The 24634-nt window shown below is 37.3% G+C and overlaps 1 protein-coding gene across 2 annotated transcripts in view; it reads left to right on the forward strand.

Annotated features, from left to right (window-relative positions):
• ZDHHC15 (zinc finger DHHC-type palmitoyltransferase 15) overlaps positions 1-24634 on the forward strand; it is an 88746-nt gene that overhangs the window by 53275 nt on the left and 10837 nt on the right. For both annotated transcript variants that reach the window (XM_055565036.1, XM_055565037.1), the window contains 5 exons: positions 174-294; positions 5127-5259; positions 7077-7203; positions 9330-9433; positions 16513-16588. In XM_055565036.1, the coding sequence (XP_055421011.1) occupies positions 174-294; positions 5127-5259; positions 7077-7203; positions 9330-9433; positions 16513-16556 (529 nt within the window). In that variant the 3' untranslated portion in view covers positions 16557-16588. The remainder of the gene's footprint in view (positions 1-173; positions 295-5126; positions 5260-7076; positions 7204-9329; positions 9434-16512; positions 16589-24634) is intronic.

The following is a 24634-nucleotide window of genomic DNA, read 5'->3' on the forward strand; positions in this document are numbered from 1 at the left end:
CAAGTGAGACATGAACTTATTTTTCCAATCTGTTCCTATTAAGGGACTTCAATTTCTGTTTTCTGTACAGAAGAAAATGAAGCAGCAGGGGTAACATATTTCACTGTCTCTCAGTGTGTTCTAAATCAGTGGATCCTGATTTCAAATGTTTTTCTTTTTTTTCCCTTTTTTAGGGTTAATAACTGCATTGGATTTTCCAACTATAAATTCTTCCTTCAGTTCTTAGCTTATTCTGTTCTCTATTGCCTGTACATTGCTACAACGGTCTTCAGCTATTTCATCAAATACTGGAGAGTAAGTTAAATAATCCCAAAGGGTCTCCCCTTCTGGTCCCCACCCCCAGAATAAATACACCTGCTCCAATCTGTCACCTTGTTCAAATTAATTTTTTTTTTTGTTTTAACATTTTTTAGTAGTTAGTACTGAATTAATCAGAAAGGAAGAAACAGTAAACGAGTCTCCCATGTTAAATATTCTGAGATTTAGGAGGCTATTATTTAGATGTCAGTTAAACAATTTACTATTACATATGAGAACCTTGTTGGGCCTCCAGGAACCTAATCTCTTTACTCTTCCTGATTCTTTTCAATGTATTTATCTAATCAAGTTTTAAAAATCTACTTCTTACCAATTTTAGGTTTGAAAAATGTTGAAACTAATTCTAAGTCCCTAGTTTCCTGAGACAAAGGCTGACAAAGTACTCCTTCATTGCCAGAAAATTCTTTCTAATTCCCTGTTCAAAGGAGATTTAATTCCTATTGGATTCCTATTCCTATTGGAAAGGAAAAGGAAAGGAAAGGAAAGTCGCTCAGTCGTGTCCGACTCTTTGCGACCCCATGGACTGTAGCCTACCAGGCTCTTCCCTCCATGGGATTCTCCAGGCAAGAGTACTGGAGTGGGTTGCCATTTCCTTCTCCAGGGGATCTTCCCGACCCAGGGATCGAACCTGGGTCTCCCACATTCCAGGCAGATGCTTTAACATCTGAGCCACCAGGGAAGCCCTATTCCTTTTGGAAAGATTCATTAACTCATCTTCACAAAAGACCAAATGAAAAGGAAGAAATAAGTGAGACATGAACTTGTTTTTCCAGTCTCTCCCTATTAAGGAACTTATTTGAACTTGGACAAACTCTGGGTTGGCTTTTACAATAACTGAGTTCTCATACTGGCTCTGCTACCTGCTTCACTGGCTCTTTGCCAAGATCAAATGAAACAGATGTTGAAAGTACTTTACCTTTCAAAACATGATTCCAATAATTATAATGAAATATTTTTAAAAAAATCCTTTCACCTTTCTTCTGCTTGAAGATATCAGTTATATTGCATCTATTCCCAAAAGAATTGAAGGCAGATTTTCAGTTCATATATGTTTACAGGATCTGGCAGCAGTATAGTAAAATATATATTTTTTTAATTTCATGCCAAAGAACCCCAGAATATATGTCTTTCCCACAACTACAATTATTAAGAAATAACCTTACATGATGAGGGCTTTCCAGAATGAACTGGTATAGCAAAAAAAAGCTGTGGGCAGAGCTACTAGTTATTACTTTAGGAGTTGAACAAGAGCCTGTATAACAGGAATATCTCACCTCAAGCGGAGAGGTAAAGCAAGTGACTAGAATCTAGGTTATTAAAAACTGGAGAAAAAAGGAGAAAGACAAGGCAGTAAGAACCTAAATAGCTGAGAATATATAAATTATTAATTAGTACTTTCATCTGTACTAGTGTAGAAAATTACAGAGATATGGATTTTCCATTCTCCCCTCAACTTGCTTAATCAATTCCCATATCTAATAACTTTAAGAATCAGTAATTATATAATGCATATCAAACTCTTCAACTCAGGGATACAAAAGTATAAGCAGAAGTGAAGTTTTCTCACAAATTTTCCCAAAATACAAAATGCTTCATCATACTTGTGTCTCTTCTTTGGCTACTTTCCACATCACAGGATCTCTTATCCATTGCCCAGGTTTCCATTGCCTGTTTGGCTTTCTCTTCACATACTGAACTACTACCTTGACCATAAAGAAAATCTCCTGCATCCAATTCAGCAGGGAAAGTATCAGCCTTGGTCTTCACTACAGACTTTACTTGGTCCTTGATACAGTAAGCTACTGTTAAAGAACTAGTTGTATTTCATACATTTGCCTTGGGCCCTCCTACCTAGCCAGTAATCAAATACCATAATGCTAGCCCAGTGCAGTATGCTTCTTTTACTCTTAAAAGATAATATCTGGATAGGAATTAATCTTCAGAAATGTACCAGTATTCACAAGCACTATCAGAGGTAAACATAGCCTTCTCCTTTTCCTATTCCTTCATTTTCTATCTCTGCAATAGACTAGCTCATACTGACAGATGAGAGGCAAGGAAACATGCCCTGGCTTGCCATGATGATCATGTAAAGGGCATTGACAGTTCAGAGAAATGCTTCTTTGCAGCCTCTCTAGCCAGAGAGCACTTTGGTGTGGTTTAAAGATGGCTTTCTCAGTTTAAATTGAGTCTTCCCCTAAAATGAAAAGTAAATGGTGCCATGTATTTTAAAAACCATGTATCAAGGAGATTAGCTGTATTCCTAAGAACAGCAACCTCCATTTGTATGGTACTTTACCATTTTCAAAGCACTTTCATATCTATTATCTCATCTTATCGTCACCACAACCTTGTGAAGTAGGTAGAAGGAAGTATTAGTCTCATTTAAATATTACAAACTGAGGGTCATAGTAGCTAAGTGACTTGTTCAGGATCACCCAGCTTCTAAGTTTCAAAGTGAGAACTTGAACTGACTCTCAGCCTAGTAATCTTAAACACTGTACCATGTCTTATTGTCCATTGTGATCCTGCTATAAAGAAGTTCTACCTCCTTTGGAATACATAATTCAGAAGACCATCAGATTGTGGTTCTCCTCTCAATGTTAACTTAAACAGCAGCTACTTTGATAGGAAATTGATATTTGCTTTATGAAAAAGTAATAATATACACCTCTCACACGGGACCAAGAATCTCCTCATAGAGACTAAGAATTCTTTTAGAACTGAGATGATACTATTATTCTACCTGTATTCCCCTGAACTGCTTCTGGTGGTTATTGCTTTGAGTAATTTAGCTTGGTTATCTCCTGAGAAGGTAATTTTGAATATAGGGTCACTTTCTTCTAACAAAAAAGCTAAATATCTAAGGAGTTTATCAAAGGACAACACAGTAGATATGCTTTTGCGGACAGAAGAGATTTCTGTAGGAGCAATTCAGGGAGGAAAGACTTTCAGCTCAGCTACTCAGAGTGTAAACTGACTTTATATCAGTCCCTGCTACCCAGCCATTTGCTATTGTCCATTTAAACGTGAAAGATAAGTAAAATAAATGTGAGCTTTAAAACATAAAAAAGTAGACATTTTGAAAACAAAAGTCCAGCCAGTCAAAAACCACCGCAGATTCTTTCCTATAAATTTGAAATGAATGAAAGAAAAATCGATTAAATTCAATTTGAGTGGTTAAGCCAAATTTTGTAGAGGGATCATTTCAAAAGGGAGCTTCACATAAAAGTTCCTGAAGGTCAAAGTCCTTGGTGTTGCTATATCCTGGAGTACTCTTCCCCCAGGCAAATTTCACCTAGACCACCCCTCAGCTGAAAGCATCTGACTAGTTTACTTCCTCTTATTTTCATCCTTCAAACACATAATCTCTAGAAGACTCCTAATATTTCCTTACACCAAAATAAATATATGTGTGTGTGTGTATATATATATATATATATATGTATGTGTGTGTGTCTATATATATATATATATATATATATATATCTTCAAAAAGAAGAAAACTGTAATATCTGAATTTGCCAACTGTTTCTAAGCCTTAATTTTCTCTTTCCAAACTGTAGTAGAACTAGATCCTAATATCAACGTCCACTTTAACCAAGAATCACCTTTATTACTCAAGAGCATTTGGAAGTATTTCAAAGCAATTCATCATACCAAAACAATGATCAGCACAGGAAAGGGGGAAATAAAGAAAAGTCATTCTCCCAATTGCTTACTCCAAAATTGAAAATGTTTTCTAAGGTTCTCTTTAGGAGACAAAATGTTACATTCTGTGCATGCTATAGAACTTTAGAACATTCATTCTAGTATGCTGCTGCTGCTGCTAAGTCACTTCAGTTGTGTCTGACTCTGTGAGACCCCACCCAGGCTCCCCCGTCCCTGGGATTCTCCAGGCAAGAGAATCCACGGAGAACCCAATCCACAGAGTGGGTTGCCATTTCCTTCTCCAATGCATGAAAGTGAAAAGTGAATATGAAGTCTCTCAGTCGTGTCCAACAACCCTCAGTGACCCCATGGACTGAAGCCTTCCAGGCTCCCCCATCCATGGGATTTTCCAGGCAAGAGGGGCTGAATTAAAAAAAAAACTGTTGCCATATGGAAAAGAAGATGTCTCAACTAACTATGAAAATCTTTAGCTACCTACTTCTACAATTGCCTGTCAAATCTTGCTTGATTTTACTGTCTAAACAGCTGTTTCATAGGATGTAACATACCAGCACATTCAGCTATTAAGAAAACACATAAAATTTGCAGTAGTTTTAAGATCAGGTCATGACTTACAGGTAGAACATTTAAAAATACTACCTATGTATTTTAACTTCATACATATATCACTATGACATTTTCAACATACATACATCCAAAGAAACATGGCATATAAAGTATTCCAGAGTAAGCCACCTTGAGGCAAGAGGATGAACCATATGATATAACCTCAAGATCACCTCTAGCCAATCATTCATAATTTACAAAATAAATGGAGTACAAGCTTTAAGAAATTGCATACTAATTATGTCCTGAGCATACTCTTTTAACATTACTCTTTTCTAACTGACACATTTTATACTCTATTTTACACTGAACTGCACTTAAGCAAAGATCCATTTAGGCTGTATAGGTCAAAAGCATATCCATAATGTGGAATGGTCATCCACAGAAAGAACTGTTTTGTAAAAATTATACAAAATATATTTTTAATTATATATATATATATATGAAAAAGTACTAACCAATACAGGAAAACTACCAAAACCTTACAACTTTAATCTTTTGTTTCTGTTTGTTTATTATTTCTTTTCTAGGGGGAATTGCCTGGTGTTCGCTCTAAGTTCCATGTCCTTTTTCTCCTCTTTGTGGCCTGCATGTTTTTTGTCAGCCTTGTGATTCTCTTTGGTTACCATTGTTGGCTTGTCAGCAGAAACAAAACCACCTTAGGTAAGATTGGATATTAAGACTAGAAAAAAAAATATGAATATATATCCCTGTGACCAGTGGATTGTTCCCAAGGAAGAGAAAAACTTTGAATGAAGCATTTCAGCTGCAATGACATTTCTTTGCCTCCAAACAAAGACAGATATAAACATGGAAAGCCACAGTAAATGAAACTTACAGACTAAAGAGAGCATTAGTGAATAAAACCTCATATAAAAAGTGACCATTGCTTTTTATAGTTCATACTGGGTAATAGCTGGAGAAGGAGATGGCAACCTACTCCAGTATTCTTGCCTTGAGGATCCTATGAACAGAGAAGCCTGGCAGGCTACAGTCCACGGGGTCACAAAGAGTCAGACACTACTGAGCGACTAACACACACACACTGGCTAATAAAGTGTAGTCGCTCAATACTGTTGGATCTTTGCGACCCCGTGGACTGTAGCCTACCAGGCTCCTCCGTCCATGGGATTTTCCAGGCAAGAGTACTGGAGTGAGTTACCATTTCCTTCTCCAGGTAGCTCCCTAGATTTGCAGCATACAAATTTCTGAAAGGTGTTCACATAAGGGAGTGCAGGAAAGAATCAGCACAGAAGGGAACATCAGAAGGCAGAGGTCAAAGTCAACAAAGATAGAAAAATCTTATTGAGCACTTCTAAAAATGTTTTCTTGAGAGAGAATCCAAACCACTAAATCATTGAATATCTACAGTTATCAAGGACCTGTGTAGGGACTGTGGGAATGAGATAAACACATTGAACAAGTGAGTCTATAGAAAATGAGCACAAGAAATGAAAAATTTTCCATTACACTATACTCTGGGCTGTTATTTGTAGAACTATATTTCTGATGGATCCGGTACAACAGTTGTTTTCATGGTGAAACAAATATTTATACTGTATACAAATCAGTGCATGAGGGTTAAGGAGAAATTGTCTAAATGTTGAATGTATAGCCAAGGTAAATTTGAGGAAAATATAGTGTGAAAGCCACTATGTTTTTGGAATTTATTTGCTAATAATTATGACAGCTAAGAAGTATTTGCACTTATTTTCTAAACCAAATACATATGAAGCACTTAGTTGCTAGGGTGGTAGATTAGTACATTTGGTTTAAAGATTAGGCACAATATAGAAAAGTACTAAAAGCTTCATGATAACAGAATCTGAAAAAAGAACAAAAAGGAAATGGCTAGATGCAGCCAGAATCAAACAGTGAAAATGTTTGCTTAATGGGATAAATGTGTATCTAAAAATAATGTGGACTAACATGGTCCAATTTCTATAGTCATTGAGGTGATTATAGTTCACTCATAGACATTTTTTCTGGAGTAAAACTCAGTTTCTTACATTGCAGGCTTCAGTGTGAACATCTTCATTTCTGAAATGTTTCAAAACCAAATCAATGTCATTACTATCTCTTTATGTGTCATTATTTTGGCACCAGCTCTAAATATAGAGACCATTTGGCTGTTATTACAATTTAGATTCAAATAAAGCACTCAGATTTGGTCTTTCACTCCTTACATGCAGTACAAAATATATACTATTCTGTTACCATTCATTGATTTCTATCATCCTGTTTCTTCTGCCTTAAAAAAAAAGAGTGCCAATTCTTTGCATTTAATAAAAACTTGCTTTGTAGTAAAGCAATTATGCTAGTTTTTACTAAATAATTTAGCAATAACTAAGAATGAGGGGCCTACGGTACCACAGCAGAAAGACACCATAGAAACAAGTCACATTCATGGAGAACTGTAAAATTATAATAGTCCTGATTATTGCTCTCTTCTTTTCTTCAATTTCCCTGCCCTTCCCTAGAGGCCTTCTGTACTCCAGTGTTTATGAGCGGCCCAGAGAAAAATGGGTTCAACCTTGGCTTCGTCAAAAATATCCAGCAAGTGTTTGGAGATAACAAGAAGTTCTGGTTGATACCTATTGGGTCTAGGTAGGTAATTATTACCAGTGAAAGAAGTTGATGTGGGACCATGACTTGAAGTGGCCATCTAATTTTGACTGTATTATGCAGCAGATATCTGTTCAATGTAAAACTCTATTTCCTGAGTTTTTTATTACTAGGTTAGTGAAAGTGAAAGTCACTCAGTCATGTCTGACTCTTTGTAAGAGTCAATCCATGGAATTCTCCAGGCCAGAATACTGGAGTGGGTAGCCATTCCCTTCTCCAGGGGATCTGCCCAACCCAGAAATCGAACCCAGGTCTCCCACATTTCAGGTGGATTCTTTACCAGCTGAGCCACCAGGGAAGATAAATCAGGAGGTGAGGGTATGATAAAATAAGCATTCTTATGCTTTGTTTGTGGCAGTGTAAACTGGTACAAGTCATTTATAAGTGAATTTTGTAAACAACCGATTTTTTCTATATATATTTGTACGTATTTTTAATCACAGTATACATACTATTTTGAATTTTACATTTTTCACTTAAAATACAGTGAACATTTCCCTTTATTGAGACATAGTCTTTATAACCATTACCTTTGACTATGTCATATTCCATCCAGTGGGAAAAATATATATGTGTATATAAATATATATATATCCCATTGACAGAGGAGCCTGATGGGGTACAGTCAATGGGATTGCAAAGAGTTGGACATAACTGAGTGACTAAAGACAGCAAACTATATCATATTTCCCATATTGTTAGATGTTTAGGTTGTTACCTAATTATTGGCTGGAAATAATAGCATAATGGACATTTTTGTGTCTAGTTTATCTCTAGCTTTAGCAAAATTCCCAGAAATGGAATTAGTAGAACAATAGACATGGAATTCTTATGTTTTTTTATATATACAAATATAAAGAGAAAAGAAACAACGGAGGGAAAATATACCCCCAAATGCTTTAAGTGCTATGTGTAATATAGTCTTAGAAATTATTTCTCTTGTCTTCACTTTTCATAGTTTTGGATTAAAATTTTTAATTTAAGTAAGAACAAAGATTGATTTAGAGACTGTAGGTAATTCTTATAATTTCAGCAAGAATGAAGGGAAACCAATAAAGGAGAGATGAGCTTGTGTCCTCTGAGTGACTTCATGTACCAGATTAAACTACCATCAACAAACTAGCTCTGGTGCAAAGCTTATAGCCTTCTTTCAGTCCCCTTTTAGATCCATTCTTCAGACATCCATTTGTTAATTTATTTGAGGAAACTTTGCTGGTAATTGAGAAAAAATTTTCATGAAGAGAACTGCCCTAATAGTTCCTCTATACTGGTTAATATTTTACAGGTTCATTTATTTAAGAGCTGTGGTATAGCCTACTGCCCTGGCTATAAATCACAAGATAAAACTATGTTACTGCATTATGTTGATTAATAACTATTACCAGCAATTATTTACACCCCACTCACACACATACATACACAAACACACACACAATCACTCCACCAAAGGGAAGTTTCAATGAGTCTCCTTTGAAATAAAGAACAAGAGCAAAAATCAAAGCCCACTTACCTATAATCAGTGTAGTTACATCCTCTGTAGAGAACTATCAATTCTGAGGTAGGATAATAGGCCCCCAGAATCTGCACTCTAAGAAATGTCTCACTCTGGTGCTTTCCCCCCAGCCCTTAATAACTTTTCTGTCATACAAGCAAAATAACAGGGCATTCAGACATCATTATTATTTATCACCAATTAACAGTAGCTTATCTCCAGTGAATTCAGTGACTCTGAATCTGCGAATTTTTCTTGAAAATTTAGAGCCAAAGCAATAATATAACGGGGTATAAATTGGAATCATCATTAAATTATATTTATGAAACTTGCTATATGTGCATTTTGCTATACTGGGCCTTGTGAGAAGCAAGTTAAAAAGCTGCTTAAAAACAAAAACAGTCAACATGATTCAGACAAACAAACGAGACATAGAAATTGAGAGCAATAGAGTAAACAAATGATGTTATTATAAGAGCCTATTCCAGTTTGACTTTAGCCAATAAGCTAAAGGGTTTAAATATTTCTAAGAGCCTCCCTCCTACTTCTAATAGGGTTATTACCTTCATAAAAAAGTCTAGGCTGCAAGATCTCACTGCCTTCATTTTCCCACCAGCCCTGGTGATGGACACTCCTTCCCTATGAGGTCTATGAATGAATCGCAGAACCCATTGCTAGCAAATGAAGAGCCCTGGGAAGAAAATGAAGATGACAACCGAGGTAAGTAGGTTGAGAAGGAAGTCTTTTCTCTACTCAGCAGACTAATAAAGGCTATGTTAACACAACTAATGTAGTGTAGTGGGAATATAGTGTACAGAAAGATTATGCAAGCATGTCAACCTCATAAGTGCCGTTTGGATGGAGAAAGGCAAGTATAGCCAGATTTGTTTAGCAAATATAGGCGGCTTAGGTAAGATTAGATGAAAGCTTGAAAGGTTTCTTGCCAGTTTGTGATATTATAACTTATAACCAATCAGATAGATCAGGAAACATAATAAACATGTTTGTGAACAATTCTGCCAGTATAACTTGTAGTGCTTTTCTTGAATTGATGCAATCATTGGGCAACAACTCTACCCTGGTTCATGCACATTGGTTAAATTTTCTTTAAAATCTCATTCCCATTCTGCTTTAGAATTGTCTAATGCATGAAAAAATAAATGATAGTATATATGAGCAAGGCTACACATACATGTAGTATACTTTTCTAAAAGGCAGCCCTCAAAAGAAAAATAAACAGAACTTTGCCCTCCACGTTTCTCCCATCAGATTATTGAGTCATCTTGAGATTTTTTGAAGAGCTAAAAGTTAAGTTCTCCTGTCATGTATTCCATTGCCACCTGTTCTTTGTCTCCATGTGATATTATGCTTACTTCTGTGCCTCCAACATTTCTTTATGTTGTTAGTACCAGGCTGGTCCCAATAATGTAGTAACTGACAGAAATTTTGAGTGGGAACTTGTAGTAGTTATCACAAACTGTACCTGGAATGAATACAGCTGAATAAGGACCTGAAAAGGCTTGAGGTGGGGAGAAGAGGTGGGAAACAAGCCTATATAAATGTTTCCCCAGTTAGATATCTAGTTATTTCTCTACCAGAAGTCCAGTTTTAGAATAAGGCATTGTCACTAAGACTAAGTAAGACAAAATGGTGCCAAATGTATAGATAGAAAAGGAAGGAGCTCATACCCAGTCCAAAGAACTTATTAACACAAGCAACTCCTTTTACCTCCCCCTGCTGACTCTGATTCATTTCCCTTGTAGGTTATTACAAAATACTGAGTATAGTACCCTGTGCTGTACAGTAGGTAGATGCCAGCCTTATTTTGGAGAAAGCAATGGCACCCCACTCCAGTACTCTTGCCTGGAAAATCCCATGGACGGAGGAGCCTGCAGTCCATGGGGTCGCTAAGAGTTGGACACGACTGAGCAACTTCACTTTCACTTTTCACTTTCATGCATTGGAGAAGGACATGGCAACCCACTCCAGTGTTCTTGCCTGGAGAATCCCAGGGACGGGGGAGCCTGGTGGGCTGCCGTCTATGGGGTTGCACAGACTTGGACACGACTGAAGCGACTTAGCAGCAGCAGCAGCAGCCTTATTTTAGTACAGCAACATATGAGGTAAAGAAACACCTTTATGAAGTCAAGAGATTAAAGAGATTTCTCTGATGAGATTAATGTATCTACATGCATAGAAAAAAATCTGCAAATGAAAAGTGACAGATCAATGTATTGTTCTGAGAACATTTTCTGTGGTTCTTATGACTTTTTATTAATTTTAACAATATAAATAATTCATAAACATATGAATGATTGAAGTAATAAAACATATATAGAATAAAATCCCATTTGACTACCACAGCAAATTTTGACCATTTCATCACTTATTACCCTAATTTTTCATCTTTTTTTAATTTAATTTTTATTTTATATTGGAGTATAGCTAATTTATGACTTCCCACATAGCTCAGTCGGTAAAGAATCTGCCTGCAATGCAGGAGTCCCAGGATCGATTCCTGGGTCAGGAAGATCCCCTGGAGAAGGAAATGGCAACCCACCCCAGTATTCTTGCCTGGAATATCCCATGGACAGAGGAGCCTGGTGGGCTACAGTCCATGGGGTCACAAGAGTCGGACATGACTTAGCAACTAAACCACCACCACCATAGCTAATTTACAGTGTTGTATTACTTTCAGGTATACAGCAAAGTGATTCAGTTATACAAATAGCATACATCAATTCTTTTTCAGATTCTTTTCCCATATGGGTTATTACAGAATATTGAATAGAGTTCCCTGTGCTATATAGTAGTTCCTCACTACCAATCTATTTTTTTAACTGGTATGCTTATTTTATTTTTATTATTTTTTAATATAAATTTATTTATTTTAATTGGAGGTTAATTACTTTACAATATTGTATTGGTTTTGCCATACATCAACATCAATCTGCCACAGGTATACACATGTTCTCCATCCTGAACCCCCCTCCCTCCTCCCTCCTCCCTCCCCATACCATCCCTCTGGGTTGTCCCAGTGCACCAGCCCCAAGCATCCAGTATCATGCATCAAACCTGGACTGGCGATTTGTTTCATATATGATATTATACATGTTTCAGTGCCATTCTGGAATTCCATTGCCTCCACTAGCTTTGCTCTTAGTGATACTTCCTAAGGCCCACTACTTCACATTCCAGGATATCTGGCTCTAGGTGAGTGGTCACACCATCATGGTTATCTGGGTCATGAAAATCTTTTTAATGTAGTTCTTCTGTGTATTTTTACTTCTTCTTAATATCTTCTGCTTCTGTTAGGTCCATACCATTTCTGTACCTTTTTGTGCACATCTTTGTGTGAAATGTTCCCTTGGTATCTCTAATTTTCTAGAAGAGATCTCTAGTCTTTCCCATTGTATTGTTTTCCTCTATTTCTTTGCATTGATCACTTAGGAAGGCTTTCTTATCTTTCCTTGCTATTCTTTGGAATTCTGCATTCAAATGGGTATATCTTTCCTTTCCTGCTTTGCCTTTCACTTCTCTTCTTTTCTCAACTATTTGTAAGGCCTTCTCAGACAACCATTTTGCCTTTTATTGTTTCTTTTTATTGGGGATGGTCTTGATCACTGCCTCCTGTACAATGTCATGAACCTCTGTCCAAAGTTCTTCAGGCACTCTGTCTATCAGATCAAATCCCTTGAATCTATTTGTCACTTCCACTGTATAATCATAAGGGATTTTATTTAGGTCATAACTGAATGGTCTAGTGGTTTTTCCTACTTTCTTCAATTTAAGTCTGAAATTTTCAATAAGGACTTCATGATCTGGGCCACAGTCAGCTCCCAGTCTTATTTTTGCTGACTGTATAGAACTTCTCCATCTTTGGCTGCAAAGAATAAAATCAATCTGATTTTGCTATTGACCATCTGATGATGCCCATGTGTAGAGTCTTCTCTTGTGTTGTTGGAAGAGGGTGTTTGCTATGACCAGTGCATTCTCTTGGCAAAACTCTGTTAGCTTTTGCCCTCCTTCATTTTGTACTCCAAGGCCAAACTTGCCTGTTACTCCAGGTATCTCTTGACTTCCTACTTTTGCATTCCAGTCCCCTATGATGAAAAGGACATCTTTGGTGTTAATTTTAGAAGGTCTTGTAGGTCTTCATAGAACTGTTCAACTTCAGCTTTTTCAGCATTAGTGGTTGGGGCATAGACTTGGATTACTGTGATATTAAATGGTTTGCCTTGGAAATGAACACAGATCATTCAGTTGTTTTTGAGACTGCATCCAAGTATTGCATTTCAGACTCTTTTGTTGACTATGAGGATTACTCCATTTCTTCTAAGGGATTCTTGCCCACAGTAGTAGATATAATGGTCATCTGAATTAAACTCACTCATTCCAGTACACTTTAGTTCATTGATTCCTAAAATGTCGATGTCACTCTTGCCATCTGCTGTTTGACCACTTCCAATTTGCCTTGATTCATGGATCTAACATTCCAGGTTCCTATGCAATATTGCTCTTTACAGCATCAGACTTTACTTCCATCACCAGTCACATCCGCAACTGGGCATTGTTTTCGCTTTGGTTCTGTCTCTTCATTATTTCTGGAGTTATTTCTCCACTCTTCTCCAGTAGCATATTGGGCGTCTACCGACCTGGGGAGTTCATCTTTCAGTGTCCTATCTTTTTGCCTTTTCATACTGTTCATGGGGTTCTCAAGACAAGAATACTGAAGTGGCTTGCCATTCCCTTCTCCAGTGGACCACGTTTTGTCAGAACTCTCCACTATGACCCATCCATCTTGAGTGGCCCTACATGACATGGCTCATAGTTTCATTGAGTTAGACAAGGCTATGGTCCATGTGATCAGTTTGATTAGTTTTCTTTGATTGTGAATTTCATCCTATCTTCCCTCTGATAAGGATAAGAGTCTTATTGAAGCTTCCTGATGGGAGAGACTGACAGTGGAGGAAACTGGGGCTTTTTCATGGGTGGGTCCATTCTCAGTAAATCTTTAATCAAATTTTCTGTTGAAGGGTGGGACTGTCTTCCCTCCCTGTTGTTTGACCTGAGACCAAACTATTAGGGGTAATGAAGATAATGGCAACCTCCTTTAAAAGGTCCTGTTCATACACTGTTTTATTCAGTGCCTCTGACCCTGCAGCAGGCCACTGTCGACCCACACGTCTACCGGAGACTCCTGGACACTCATAGGCAAGTCAGGGCCAGTCTCTTGTGGAGGTCACTGCTCCTTTCTCCTGGGTCCTGGTATGCACAAGGTTTTGTTTGTGCCCTCCAAGAGTCTATTTCCCCAGTCCTGTGTAAGTTCTGTAATCAAATCCCACTGGCCTACAGGGTCAAATTCCTGGGGGTTCTCAGTCCCTTTGCCAGATCCCCGGGTTGGGAAATCTGTTGTGGATCCTAGAACTTTCTTAACAATACGAGAATTTCTTTGGTATCATTGTTCTGCAGTTTGTGGGTTGTCTGCTCAGTGGCTCTATGGTGGGGTTAATGGCGAACTCCTCCAAGACGGCTTATGCCACAGGCTGTGTGACTCAGGTCTACTGCACCCAGAGCCCGTGCCCCTGCAGCAGGCCACTGCTGACCCACGCCTCCACAGGAGACAGTCAAACATTCAAAGGCAGGTCTGGCTCAGTCTCTGTGGGGTCTCTGAGTCCTGGTGCACAAAAGGTTTTGTTTGAGCTTACTGAGCATCTCTGGAAGGTATTGAGTTTGATTCTAAACATGATTTCGCCCCTCCTACAGTCTTGCTTGGGTTTCTCCTTTGCCCTTGGATGTGGAGTATCATTTTTTGGTGAGATCCAACATTCTCCTGTCAATGGTTGTTCAGCAGCGAGTTGCAACTTTGGAGTTCTCACAGGAGAAGATGAGTGCATGTCCTTCTATTCTGCCATCTTGCTCCATAAGTTGGCTCCAGAGATCAAATTGCCAACATCAGTTGGATCATAGAAAAAGCAAGAGAATTCCAGAAAAACGTCTACTTCTGCTTTATTGACTATGCCAAAGCCTTTGACTGTGTGGATCACAACGAACTGTGTAAAATTCTTAAAGAGATGGTGATACCAGACCACCTTACCTGCCTCCTGAGATATCTGTATGCAGGTCAAGAAGCAACAGTTAGAACTGGACAGGGAACAACAGACTGGTTCCAAATTGGGAAAGGAGTACTTCAGGGTTGTATATTGTCACCCTGCTTATTTAACTTATAATCAGAGTACATCATGTGAAATGCTGGGCTGGATGAAGCACAAGTTGGAATCAAGATTGCCAGGAGAAATATCAATAACCTCAGATATGCAGATGATACCACCCGTATGGCAGAAAGCAAAGAGGAACTAAAGAGGTCTTGATGAAAATGAAAGAGGAGAGTGGAAAAGTTGGCTTAAAACAACATTCAGAAAACCAAGATCATGGCATCTGGTCTCACCACTTCATGTCAGATAGATGGGGAAACAATGGAAACAGTGACAGACTTTATTTTCTTAGGCTCAAAAATCACTGCAGATGGTGACTGCAGCCATGAAATTTAAAGATGCTTGCTCCTTTGAAGTAAAGCTATGACCAACCTAGACAGCATATTAAAAAGCAGAGACATTACTTTGCTGACAAAGGTCTGTTTATCAAAGCTATAGTTCTTCCAGTAGTCATGTATGGATGTGAGAGTTGGACTACAAAGAAAGCTGAGTGCTGAAGAATTGCTGCTTTTGAACAGTGGTGTTGGAGAAGACTCTTGAGAGTCCCTTGGACTTCAAGGAAATCCAACCAGTCAATCCTAAAGGAAATCAGTCCTGAATATTCATTGGATGCTGAAGCAAAGCTCCAATACTTTAGCCACCTGACACGAAGAACTGACTCATTGGAAAAGACCCTGATGCTGGGAAAGATTGAGGGTAGGAGGAGAAGGGGATGACAGAGGATGAAATGGTTGGATGGCATCACCAACTTGATGGACATGAGTTTGAGCAATCTCTGGGAGTTGGTGATGGACAGGGATGCCTGGCGTGCTGCAGTCCATGGGGTGGCAAAGAGTCAGACAGAACTGAGTGACTGAACTGAACTTGCTCCTCAATAGGCTGGGGATTGGAAACAAGAAATCTCTACTGTAAATAATGTTGCTTGTTGATTCCAAAGCCTCTTATTTTTGAGATATATCATTCCTTTTTAAAAACACACCAACACCTAAAGTGCTATAACAGCTATCTCAATTATGTCCAGTGGAATAACAAAACAGAGTAATTTTGTTAGTGAAAGTAAAGTGAAAGTGAAGTCGCTCAGTCGTGTCCGACTCTTTGCAAACTCCTGGACCATAGCCTACCAGGCTCCGCGGTCCATGGGATTTTCCAGGCAAGAATACTGGAGTGGGCTGCCATTTCCTTCTCCAGGGGATCTTCGCAACCCAGGGATTGAACCCAGGTCTCCTGCATTGCAGACAGACGCTTTACCATCTGAGCCACCAGGGAAGCCTAAATATTCCATTAAAGCCAAATGATGTTAAGCTGTCATCACAGCTAGTTAAGTCAAATACTAGCCACTATTACAGATCAGATAATGCTGACAAATAAAATAATCTTAGTGCATAGTACAGCAGGCTGACTACTCTTTAAATGTGAATGCTTGGACTGGTTGCAAGCGCTTCAGTAGATAACACACCAGTCTTTAGATATTTGTAGATGTCTGCTGCCTCCAGGGATTGCCTGAGAAGGAAGTATGCCAATGAATGAATACCCAGCCATACAAGAGAAAGGACATTTGTTTACCTTCACTTTTCAACCTTACAGATTATCCAGAAGGATCATCTCTTGCCGTGGAAACAGAAACATAGCAGCTTTTACACCTCCTGCGTCTCTCAAACAGGTCAGTGTTCTGAGGGAGGCACATAGAGAAATAACTGAACTGCTAAGAAGCAGTCTGGGGAGCTGAACTAGAAAAGGAGTAAGTTCTCACCAGGCAAACAAGATGTTAAATTATTCTATCTTTTATTATTAACATAAGCAGAAGTTCTATACATAAGTTCCCTGTGTAGTGTACTGAAAAAGATGCCCTTACTCCCTGCAAACTCACACTATTAACTTTGCCTAAAAGACCCCAGGGTATTCAGAAACAGTCAAACATCTCGTTTAGGTTTTTGCCTTTTTGTCCTGCTGCATTTCAGGTCTCTGAAATGAAAAAGATTACACATAGTTTTTTTTTTTTTTTTTTGCCTGACTCCATTATGTCAGTTAAAAACCTACTCTTACCCATAAACAAGCAAAAAGCACAATCCCTACGCTCCCACTCTCCCAAAATGCTATTAATTTGTTCATCAGTGGTAGGCAGCCTTACACATGGGATTCTCTTTGACCTAATGAAAAGCTAAACAGCATTCCCTTTGCAAAATTCACAGGTAAATAAACTCAATGTAATTTAGTATCAAAGGAAAATTTTTAGTAAAAAAAATACCATGGAGCTTGAAACTGATCTGATAAGCCTCCAGTTCTATTCCCATGAAAAATTTGGCAATTATTCAGAGGCCGTCAATCTGTTGGCTTTCAGGTCTTCACTTCTTTACCTTACAGAACCCTACTGTGAACCAGTATAGATGCTATATAAGATTTTCTATATGCCAGTCACTTTGCTGTGTACTTGACATATGTTATCTCATTTACTGCTCACATCAACTCTTCGAGGTGAATGTTACTATCCCCATTTTAATGAGAAACCTGAAGTCCAAAGAAGTTAAACCACCTATCTAGCTACTATGTAAATAACCTAACACTGCAACTGAGGTCTGTCTGACTTCAGATTATGCCCTTTCTATTATAGTACTACATTTAAAAACCTGATTTGCTATATTTACTGTGCACCTTCACTTATAATTAAAGGTTTAAAAGAGGAAAGAATTAAATCTGTCTTCTTATCCAAAGTCCTAATGAAATGTTTGACACTTGTATGGTACTAGTACTTAGATTTAAGTTATCCATGGTGTTTATCTTCCTAATTTTCTTATTTTAGCATTTTACTATGGGTATTCTTTGACATATTAATAGATGTTAACAGGGAAAAGTTATTTGGTGAAATAAATTTAGGAAACCTTTCATCCATATTATAGAGTTATTTTTACCATAGGAATTATGCAAATAAGTTTTGTCACTCTCCAAGAGGGGATTGTAGTAGCCCCCTGAAGTTTCTTGACTGAAGTTATTTTCTTATATGCAGATCATGGAACTTTGCCTTTAGTGCAGTACTTGTCAAGACTGATAATATGCTAAGGAGTTTTGTGAATCCCCAAAAGTGGAATAAGTTTTTTCAAAATTTATTTGACCATGCCCTTTTTTCATAATATCTTGGGTAAATATGAAGCCATAAAATACATTTTTATATGATTCTGTAGGTAAGCAAAATTGCCTTTAAGCAATGCTTTTCCCATTGCACCCTGTTCAAATAAATTAACTAATCAATTTTGTGGGAACAACATAGTCATGTTCTAATAATAGAAAAGTGTTTGGGAACATGAGAAGGCAGAATGGTACAATCATTTCAAAGTTTATCAACATATTAAGAATTATACATAATCACTACAGTGATGTTTGTGAAAGCGCCAAATGGAAAACAACTTGAATGTCTATCAATAGGAGAATGGTTAAATAAGTTATGTATTTCTAAATTATTAGATATTTTATACATGTTTTTCTTTTTTTCTTTTGAAAAGTTTTAAAAATTAAAATATAAAGGATAAAGTGAATACCTCTCTATTTATAACTTATTATTAACAAAGGCTAGCATATTTTTTCATTTTTTCTCAAATTTTTATGTATAAAAAAAATTATTGCCATAATTTTTTACACACAAAAACACTGATTCTCAATGATATTTTCTTTGAAATGAAAAGTCAAATTTGGAGAAACATTTGCAAAATATGTAACACAAAAATTTTTTTGTAACACACAATTTAGCATCCTCAATTTACAAAGATCTTACAGATCAGTAAAAGAAGGAACAACACAACAGTTGGAAATTCTACAAAGTTTGGGAATAATCAACAAAATAAAAGTTAAAAAAACATGAAAATTACTCAACTTCAGTAGAAAGAAATGAAAATTAAAATAATCATAGATATTAATTTTTGTCTACTAAAGAAGCCAATTTTTATAATGTTGGCAAGAACAGGTGCTGATGATGTAAGGTTAAATTCACAGATAATTTTTTACGGCAAAATATATAACATATATAAAAACCTTAAATATTTTATGTAATTTTATCTGATAACTAAATTTTAGAAATGTATTTTAATTTTAATGAAGTCATCAGAGATCTGCATGACTATTCATCATCAATTTATTATAATACCAGAAAATTGAAAACAAAATTAAATATCTAACAATATAGGAATGGTGAAATAAATTACCAAATCATTATGGTGAACTATTATGTACTGTTAAAAGTAATTATTTTGAAGAATAATTCATAAGATTATGTGGAAAAGCTGTATGAGTGCAGTTTAATTCTGAAAAGTTTACTGAGATATAGTTCACATACCATGTAATTTGACCACAACAGTGTACAATTCAGTGGTTTTTTTGGATATTCACAGTCATATAACCATTACCACAATCAATTTTAGAACATTTTCATTGCCTACAAAAGAAACCCCATACTCATTACTAGTTACTCCCCATGCCTCCACTCCCACCTATAGGAAACCACTAATCTACTTTCTATCTCTATAGATTTGCCTACTCTGGACATTCCATATAATCCATGATTCCATGGAATCATACAATATGTGATCTTTTGGAAGAAAACATGTGTAAATCAAATATTTGATAGGAGATTTGTATGTAGAATACATCAATATAAAGAGCTCTTACAATTCTATGGTAAAAAGATGATACATATTTTAATGAGCAAGGGATTTGAATAGACATTTCTCCACATACAAGTGACAAATAAGAACATGAAAAGATGCTTAACATCATTACCTATTAAGGAATGCAAGTCAAAACAACAAGATACCATTTAATAACCACTAGAATGGCTATTGTCATTGTTGTTCAGTCACTAAGTCATATCTGACTCTTTTGCAACTCCATGGACCATACCCCACCAGGTTCCTTCATCTATGGGATTTCCTGGTGGCTCAGTGGTAAAGAATCCACTTGCCAATGCAGGAGATACAGGTTCAATTTCTGGGTCAGGAAGCTCCCCTGGAGAAGGAAATGGCAACCTAGTCCAGTATTCTTGCCTGGGAAATCCCATGGACAGAGAAGCCTGGTGGGCCACAGTCCATGGGGTTGCTAAAGATTTAGTGACTAAACAACAACAGAGGATGGCTATAATCCAGAAGACAGATAATAACAAATGTTGGTAAGGATTCGGAGAAATTAGAACCTTCATACACTTCTGGTGGCAGTACAGAATGGGGAAGTCACTTTGGAAAACAGCTTGGAAGCCCTTTAGTATGTTAAACATAAAATTACCATTATTGTCATTCAGTTGCCAAGTCCTGTCCAACTCTTTGTGACCCCATGGACCACAGCACGCCAGGCCTCTCTGTCCCTCACCATCTCCCAGAGTTTGCCCAAGTTCATGTCCATTGTTCATGTCTAAAATTACCATATGCCCCAGCAATTCCACTTCTTTGTATATAACCAAGAAAAATGAAAATCATATGCCCAAAAACTCCTGCATGAATGCTCACAGCAGCACTATTCATAATACCCAAAAAATGGAAACACTAATATCCATCTACTGATGAATAGATAAACAAAATGCAGCATATCTGTACAATGGAATGCCATTTGGCAACCAAAGAAATGCATGCTACAACATGGGATGGACCTTGAAAACATTATAGAATAGTATTTTTAATTTTAATATAAAATTTTTAAGTATTAAAATATATCTATATATGTAGGGGAACACTGAAAGGAATTATATCAAAATATAAGTAAAAACAAACTTTTTACATGGGTTACTTCCTTCTCTGTCAAGCCTTAACACTTCAACCTCTCTCTCGGCAATATTCTTTTCTCCCTAACTTCATTGCTTTAGCCAGCAAAAATCCAAACTCCAGATCAAATCCAGCCATCTGTCTTCTCCATTTCTATACTCAGGCTGCTGAGAACTACTACAAAAATAATACAACTGGTTATAAATACTCACTGCAACTGATTAGAAATAACACAGCTGAGACTACACATTTGTGATCTTCAACTTAGACTGATCTGATAAGTGTTCACTGTTTACCAGTAGTTCCTTCCTTTGTTAACCACAACTTCATATAGTCTCTCTTATCACTGTCATTCCATATCATAGGAAAGTCCTAACATATGCTGCTGCTGCTGCTAAGTCACTTCCATCATGTCCGACTCTCTGCGACCCCATAGATGGCAGCCCACTAGGCTCCTCTGTCCCTGGGATTCTCCAGGCAAGAATACTGGAGTGGGTTGCCATTTCCTTCTCCAATGCATGAAAGTGAAAAGTAAAAGTGAAGTCGCTCAGTTGTGCCTGACTCTCAGCGACCCCATGGACTGCAGCCTACAAGGCTCTTCCGTCCATGGGATTTTCCAGGCAAGAATACTGGAGTGGGTTGCCATTGCCTTCTCCACCTAACACATGAAATAGGGCTAAGAAAGGAAATAAAAGTCACTCTAATTGGAAAAGAAGTAAAATTATCTCTATTTGCAGATGTCATGATTGTCTACATAAAGAATCTACAAAAACTCCTAGAACTAATGAGTAAGTTATCAAGTTCACAGCACACAAGATCAATGGACAAACATCTATTATATTCCTATATACTAGCATTGCACAATTGGGAAACCAAAATCAAAAACACAATACCATTCACAATAACTTCAAAAAAAGTAAATAACTAGATATATATTTAACAAATCATACATAATATCTATATGCTGAGACTTATAAAACATTGATGAAAAAGCCATGGAAGACCTAAATAAACAGAGATACATACTATGCTTATGGGTCAGAAGATTCCGTATAATTAAGATGTCAATACTCCCAAAATTGATAGGCATTTAATATAATCCTAATTCAGATTTTAATTTTAGTTAAAGTTTTTTGTATAGATAGACAAGCTGACACTAAAATTTATATGTAAAAGTAAGGAAACTAGAATAGTCAAAACAATTCTGAAAAAAATACAAAATTGAACAACTCAAACTTCCAATTTTAAGACATACTATAATGCTATAGTAGTCAAGACAGTGTGATATTAACCAAAGGAACAGACCTATGAACCAATGGAACAGAATAAAAAATAAACTACATAGACACATAAAGATGTTCAACTGATTTTTTCACAAAGATACAAGGGTAATTCAGTGGAGAACATACAGTCTTCAACAAACAGTGATAGAATAATTGGACATACCTACACCTACAGCTCACAACATGTACAAAATTTAATTCAAAATGATCATACACCTAAATGCAAAACTGTAAAAATCTCAGAGGAAAATTTAGGAGAAAATCTTTATTACTTTGAGTTAAGCAAATAGTTCTTAGATATGACATCAAAAGTACTATACATGAAAGAAAAAAATTACAAGTTGGACTTCAACAAAATTAAAAATGTATTCTCTGAGAAAATCATTGTTAAGAAAATAAAGACAGGCCACTGACTGAGGGAAAATATTTGCAAAACACATGTCTGATAAAGGACTTGTATCTAGATTATGTTAAATGCTCTAAAATCTCAAAAGTAAGAAAGCAAACACAATAAAATAATGAGCAAAAGGTTTGAATGGATATTTCACCAAAAGTGGAAATAAGCATAAGAAAAAATGCTTAATGGGGTGGCCAAAATGACAGAGTAGGAACACCCTGATCTCATCTCCTCTGATGGACACAGGAAAATTACAACTACTATAATTCTCTGAGAATGACCTGAAGACTAGCAGAAAATTTTCCCACAACTAAAGACATAAAGAAGGAACCACAATGAGACAGGTGGGAGGGGCAGAGGCAGTATAGCCAGGACCTACACCTTCAGGTGAGTGACCCACAAATGGGAGAAATATAACAATCATAGAAATTCTCCCCAAGGAGCAAGGGATCTGATTCCCAAATCAGTCTCCCCAGCCTGGGGATCCTACACTGGCAAGATGAGCTCACAGAACATCTAACATTGAAAACTACCAGGACTTAGGGTGAAAGAGCTGGAAAGCTATAGGAAACAGACTTTGCTCTTAAAAGGCACACAAAAAGTCCCACATACCCAAAGACCCAGGATAGAAGCAGTAGTTTGAAAGGAGCTTGGGTCAGACCCACTTGTTGATCTTGGAGAGACTCCTAGAGAGACAGAGGGCAACTGCTACTCACCCTGGGGAATGGAGACAGTGGTGGCAGCCATGTAGAGTACCTCATTCTGATAAAACCAGCACTGGGAAGCATCATTTTGGAATCCTCCTACCAGCCTGTTTGCACTGGGGACTCAGCCTCACCCAATAACAGGTTGGCACCAGCACTAAGTCCCCTCAAGCCACACAAACAATCACAGGGATTTCTAACTCCACCTAACAGTAGGCTGGCAGCAACTCCAACCCCTCCTGGGCCACAGAGCCAACTGTGTGGGAAGCCTATCTCACATTTCAGTAGGCCCACAGCCACTGCAAAAGGCATGGCCTCATAGCTAACTATACTAGGATCAAGACCTACCCACGCGCACACCCACAGTATTTAGCCCTACCACAAGAGAAGGGCACATGCAGCCCACATAGGAGGCACCCCTAGAACATATAGCACTGGTGATCTGAGGGAAGCACGCTGCTGGGCTCCATAGGACATCTCCTATATAAGGTCACTTCTCCAAGATCAAGAAACATAACCAACCTACCAAATACATAGAAATAAAAATAGCAAATTAGGCAAAATGAACTGACAGAAGGATTTGTTCCAAACAAAGGAACAAGATGAAACCCCAGAAGAAGAGCTAAATGAAATGAAGATAAGCAAACTACCAAGCAAAGTAATCATCATAAAGATGTTCAACAAACTCGTGAGATGAATGGGTTAACACAGTGAAAATTTCAACAAAGGGTTAGAAAATACAAAGAAGAAACAAATACATTTGAAGAATATAATAACTTAAATAAAAAAACACTAGAAGGAGTCAACAATATATTAGATGACACAGCAGAATGGATCAGCAATCTGGATGACACACAGTAGAAATCACACAAACTAAAGAGGAAAAAGAAAAGAGAGCTTTAAAAAGGGGGAAAATTGTTTAAAAGACCTCTGAGACAACATCAGCATACTACATTTTCATTATATGGGTCACAGAAAGAAGAGAGAAAGGGTTAGAGAACTTATTTTAAGAAATAATAATTGAAAACTTCCCTAACCTGGGAAAGGAAACAGACAACCAGATCCAGAAAGCACAGAGCATCCCAAATGAGATGAATGCAAAGAGGTACACACCAAGACACATTATATTTAAAGGGAAAAATTAAAACAAGAATCTTAAAAGCAGCAAGGGAAAGCAATGTGCTATATATAAGGGAACTCACATAAAGCGATCTGACTTTTCAGAAGATACTCTGCAGGCCAAAAGGGATTGGCACAATATATTCAAAATGATGAAAGGAAAAAAGTTACAGCCAATACTGCTCTACTGTCCTGAGTTCTCATTCAGATTTAAACAAGTAATAAATAATTTTTCAGACAAGCAGAAGTAGAAAGAGTTCAGCACCACTAAACCAGGTTAAGAAGAAATGTTAAAGGCATTCCTCTAAGCAAAAAAAGGAGTGAGGGGACACACGTATGCCTATAACCAATTCATGTTGATGTATGGCAAAAACGATCACAATATTCCGCAATATGTAAGGCAAATGCTAACAAGTATGAAAGGGGAAATTAACAGTAACACAATAATAGTGGGAGACTTTAATACCC

This window comes from Bubalus kerabau, chromosome X (assembly GCF_029407905.1).
Source record: "Bubalus kerabau isolate K-KA32 ecotype Philippines breed swamp buffalo chromosome X, PCC_UOA_SB_1v2, whole genome shotgun sequence".
Lineage (NCBI taxonomy): Eukaryota > Metazoa > Chordata > Mammalia > Artiodactyla > Bovidae > Bubalus > Bubalus kerabau.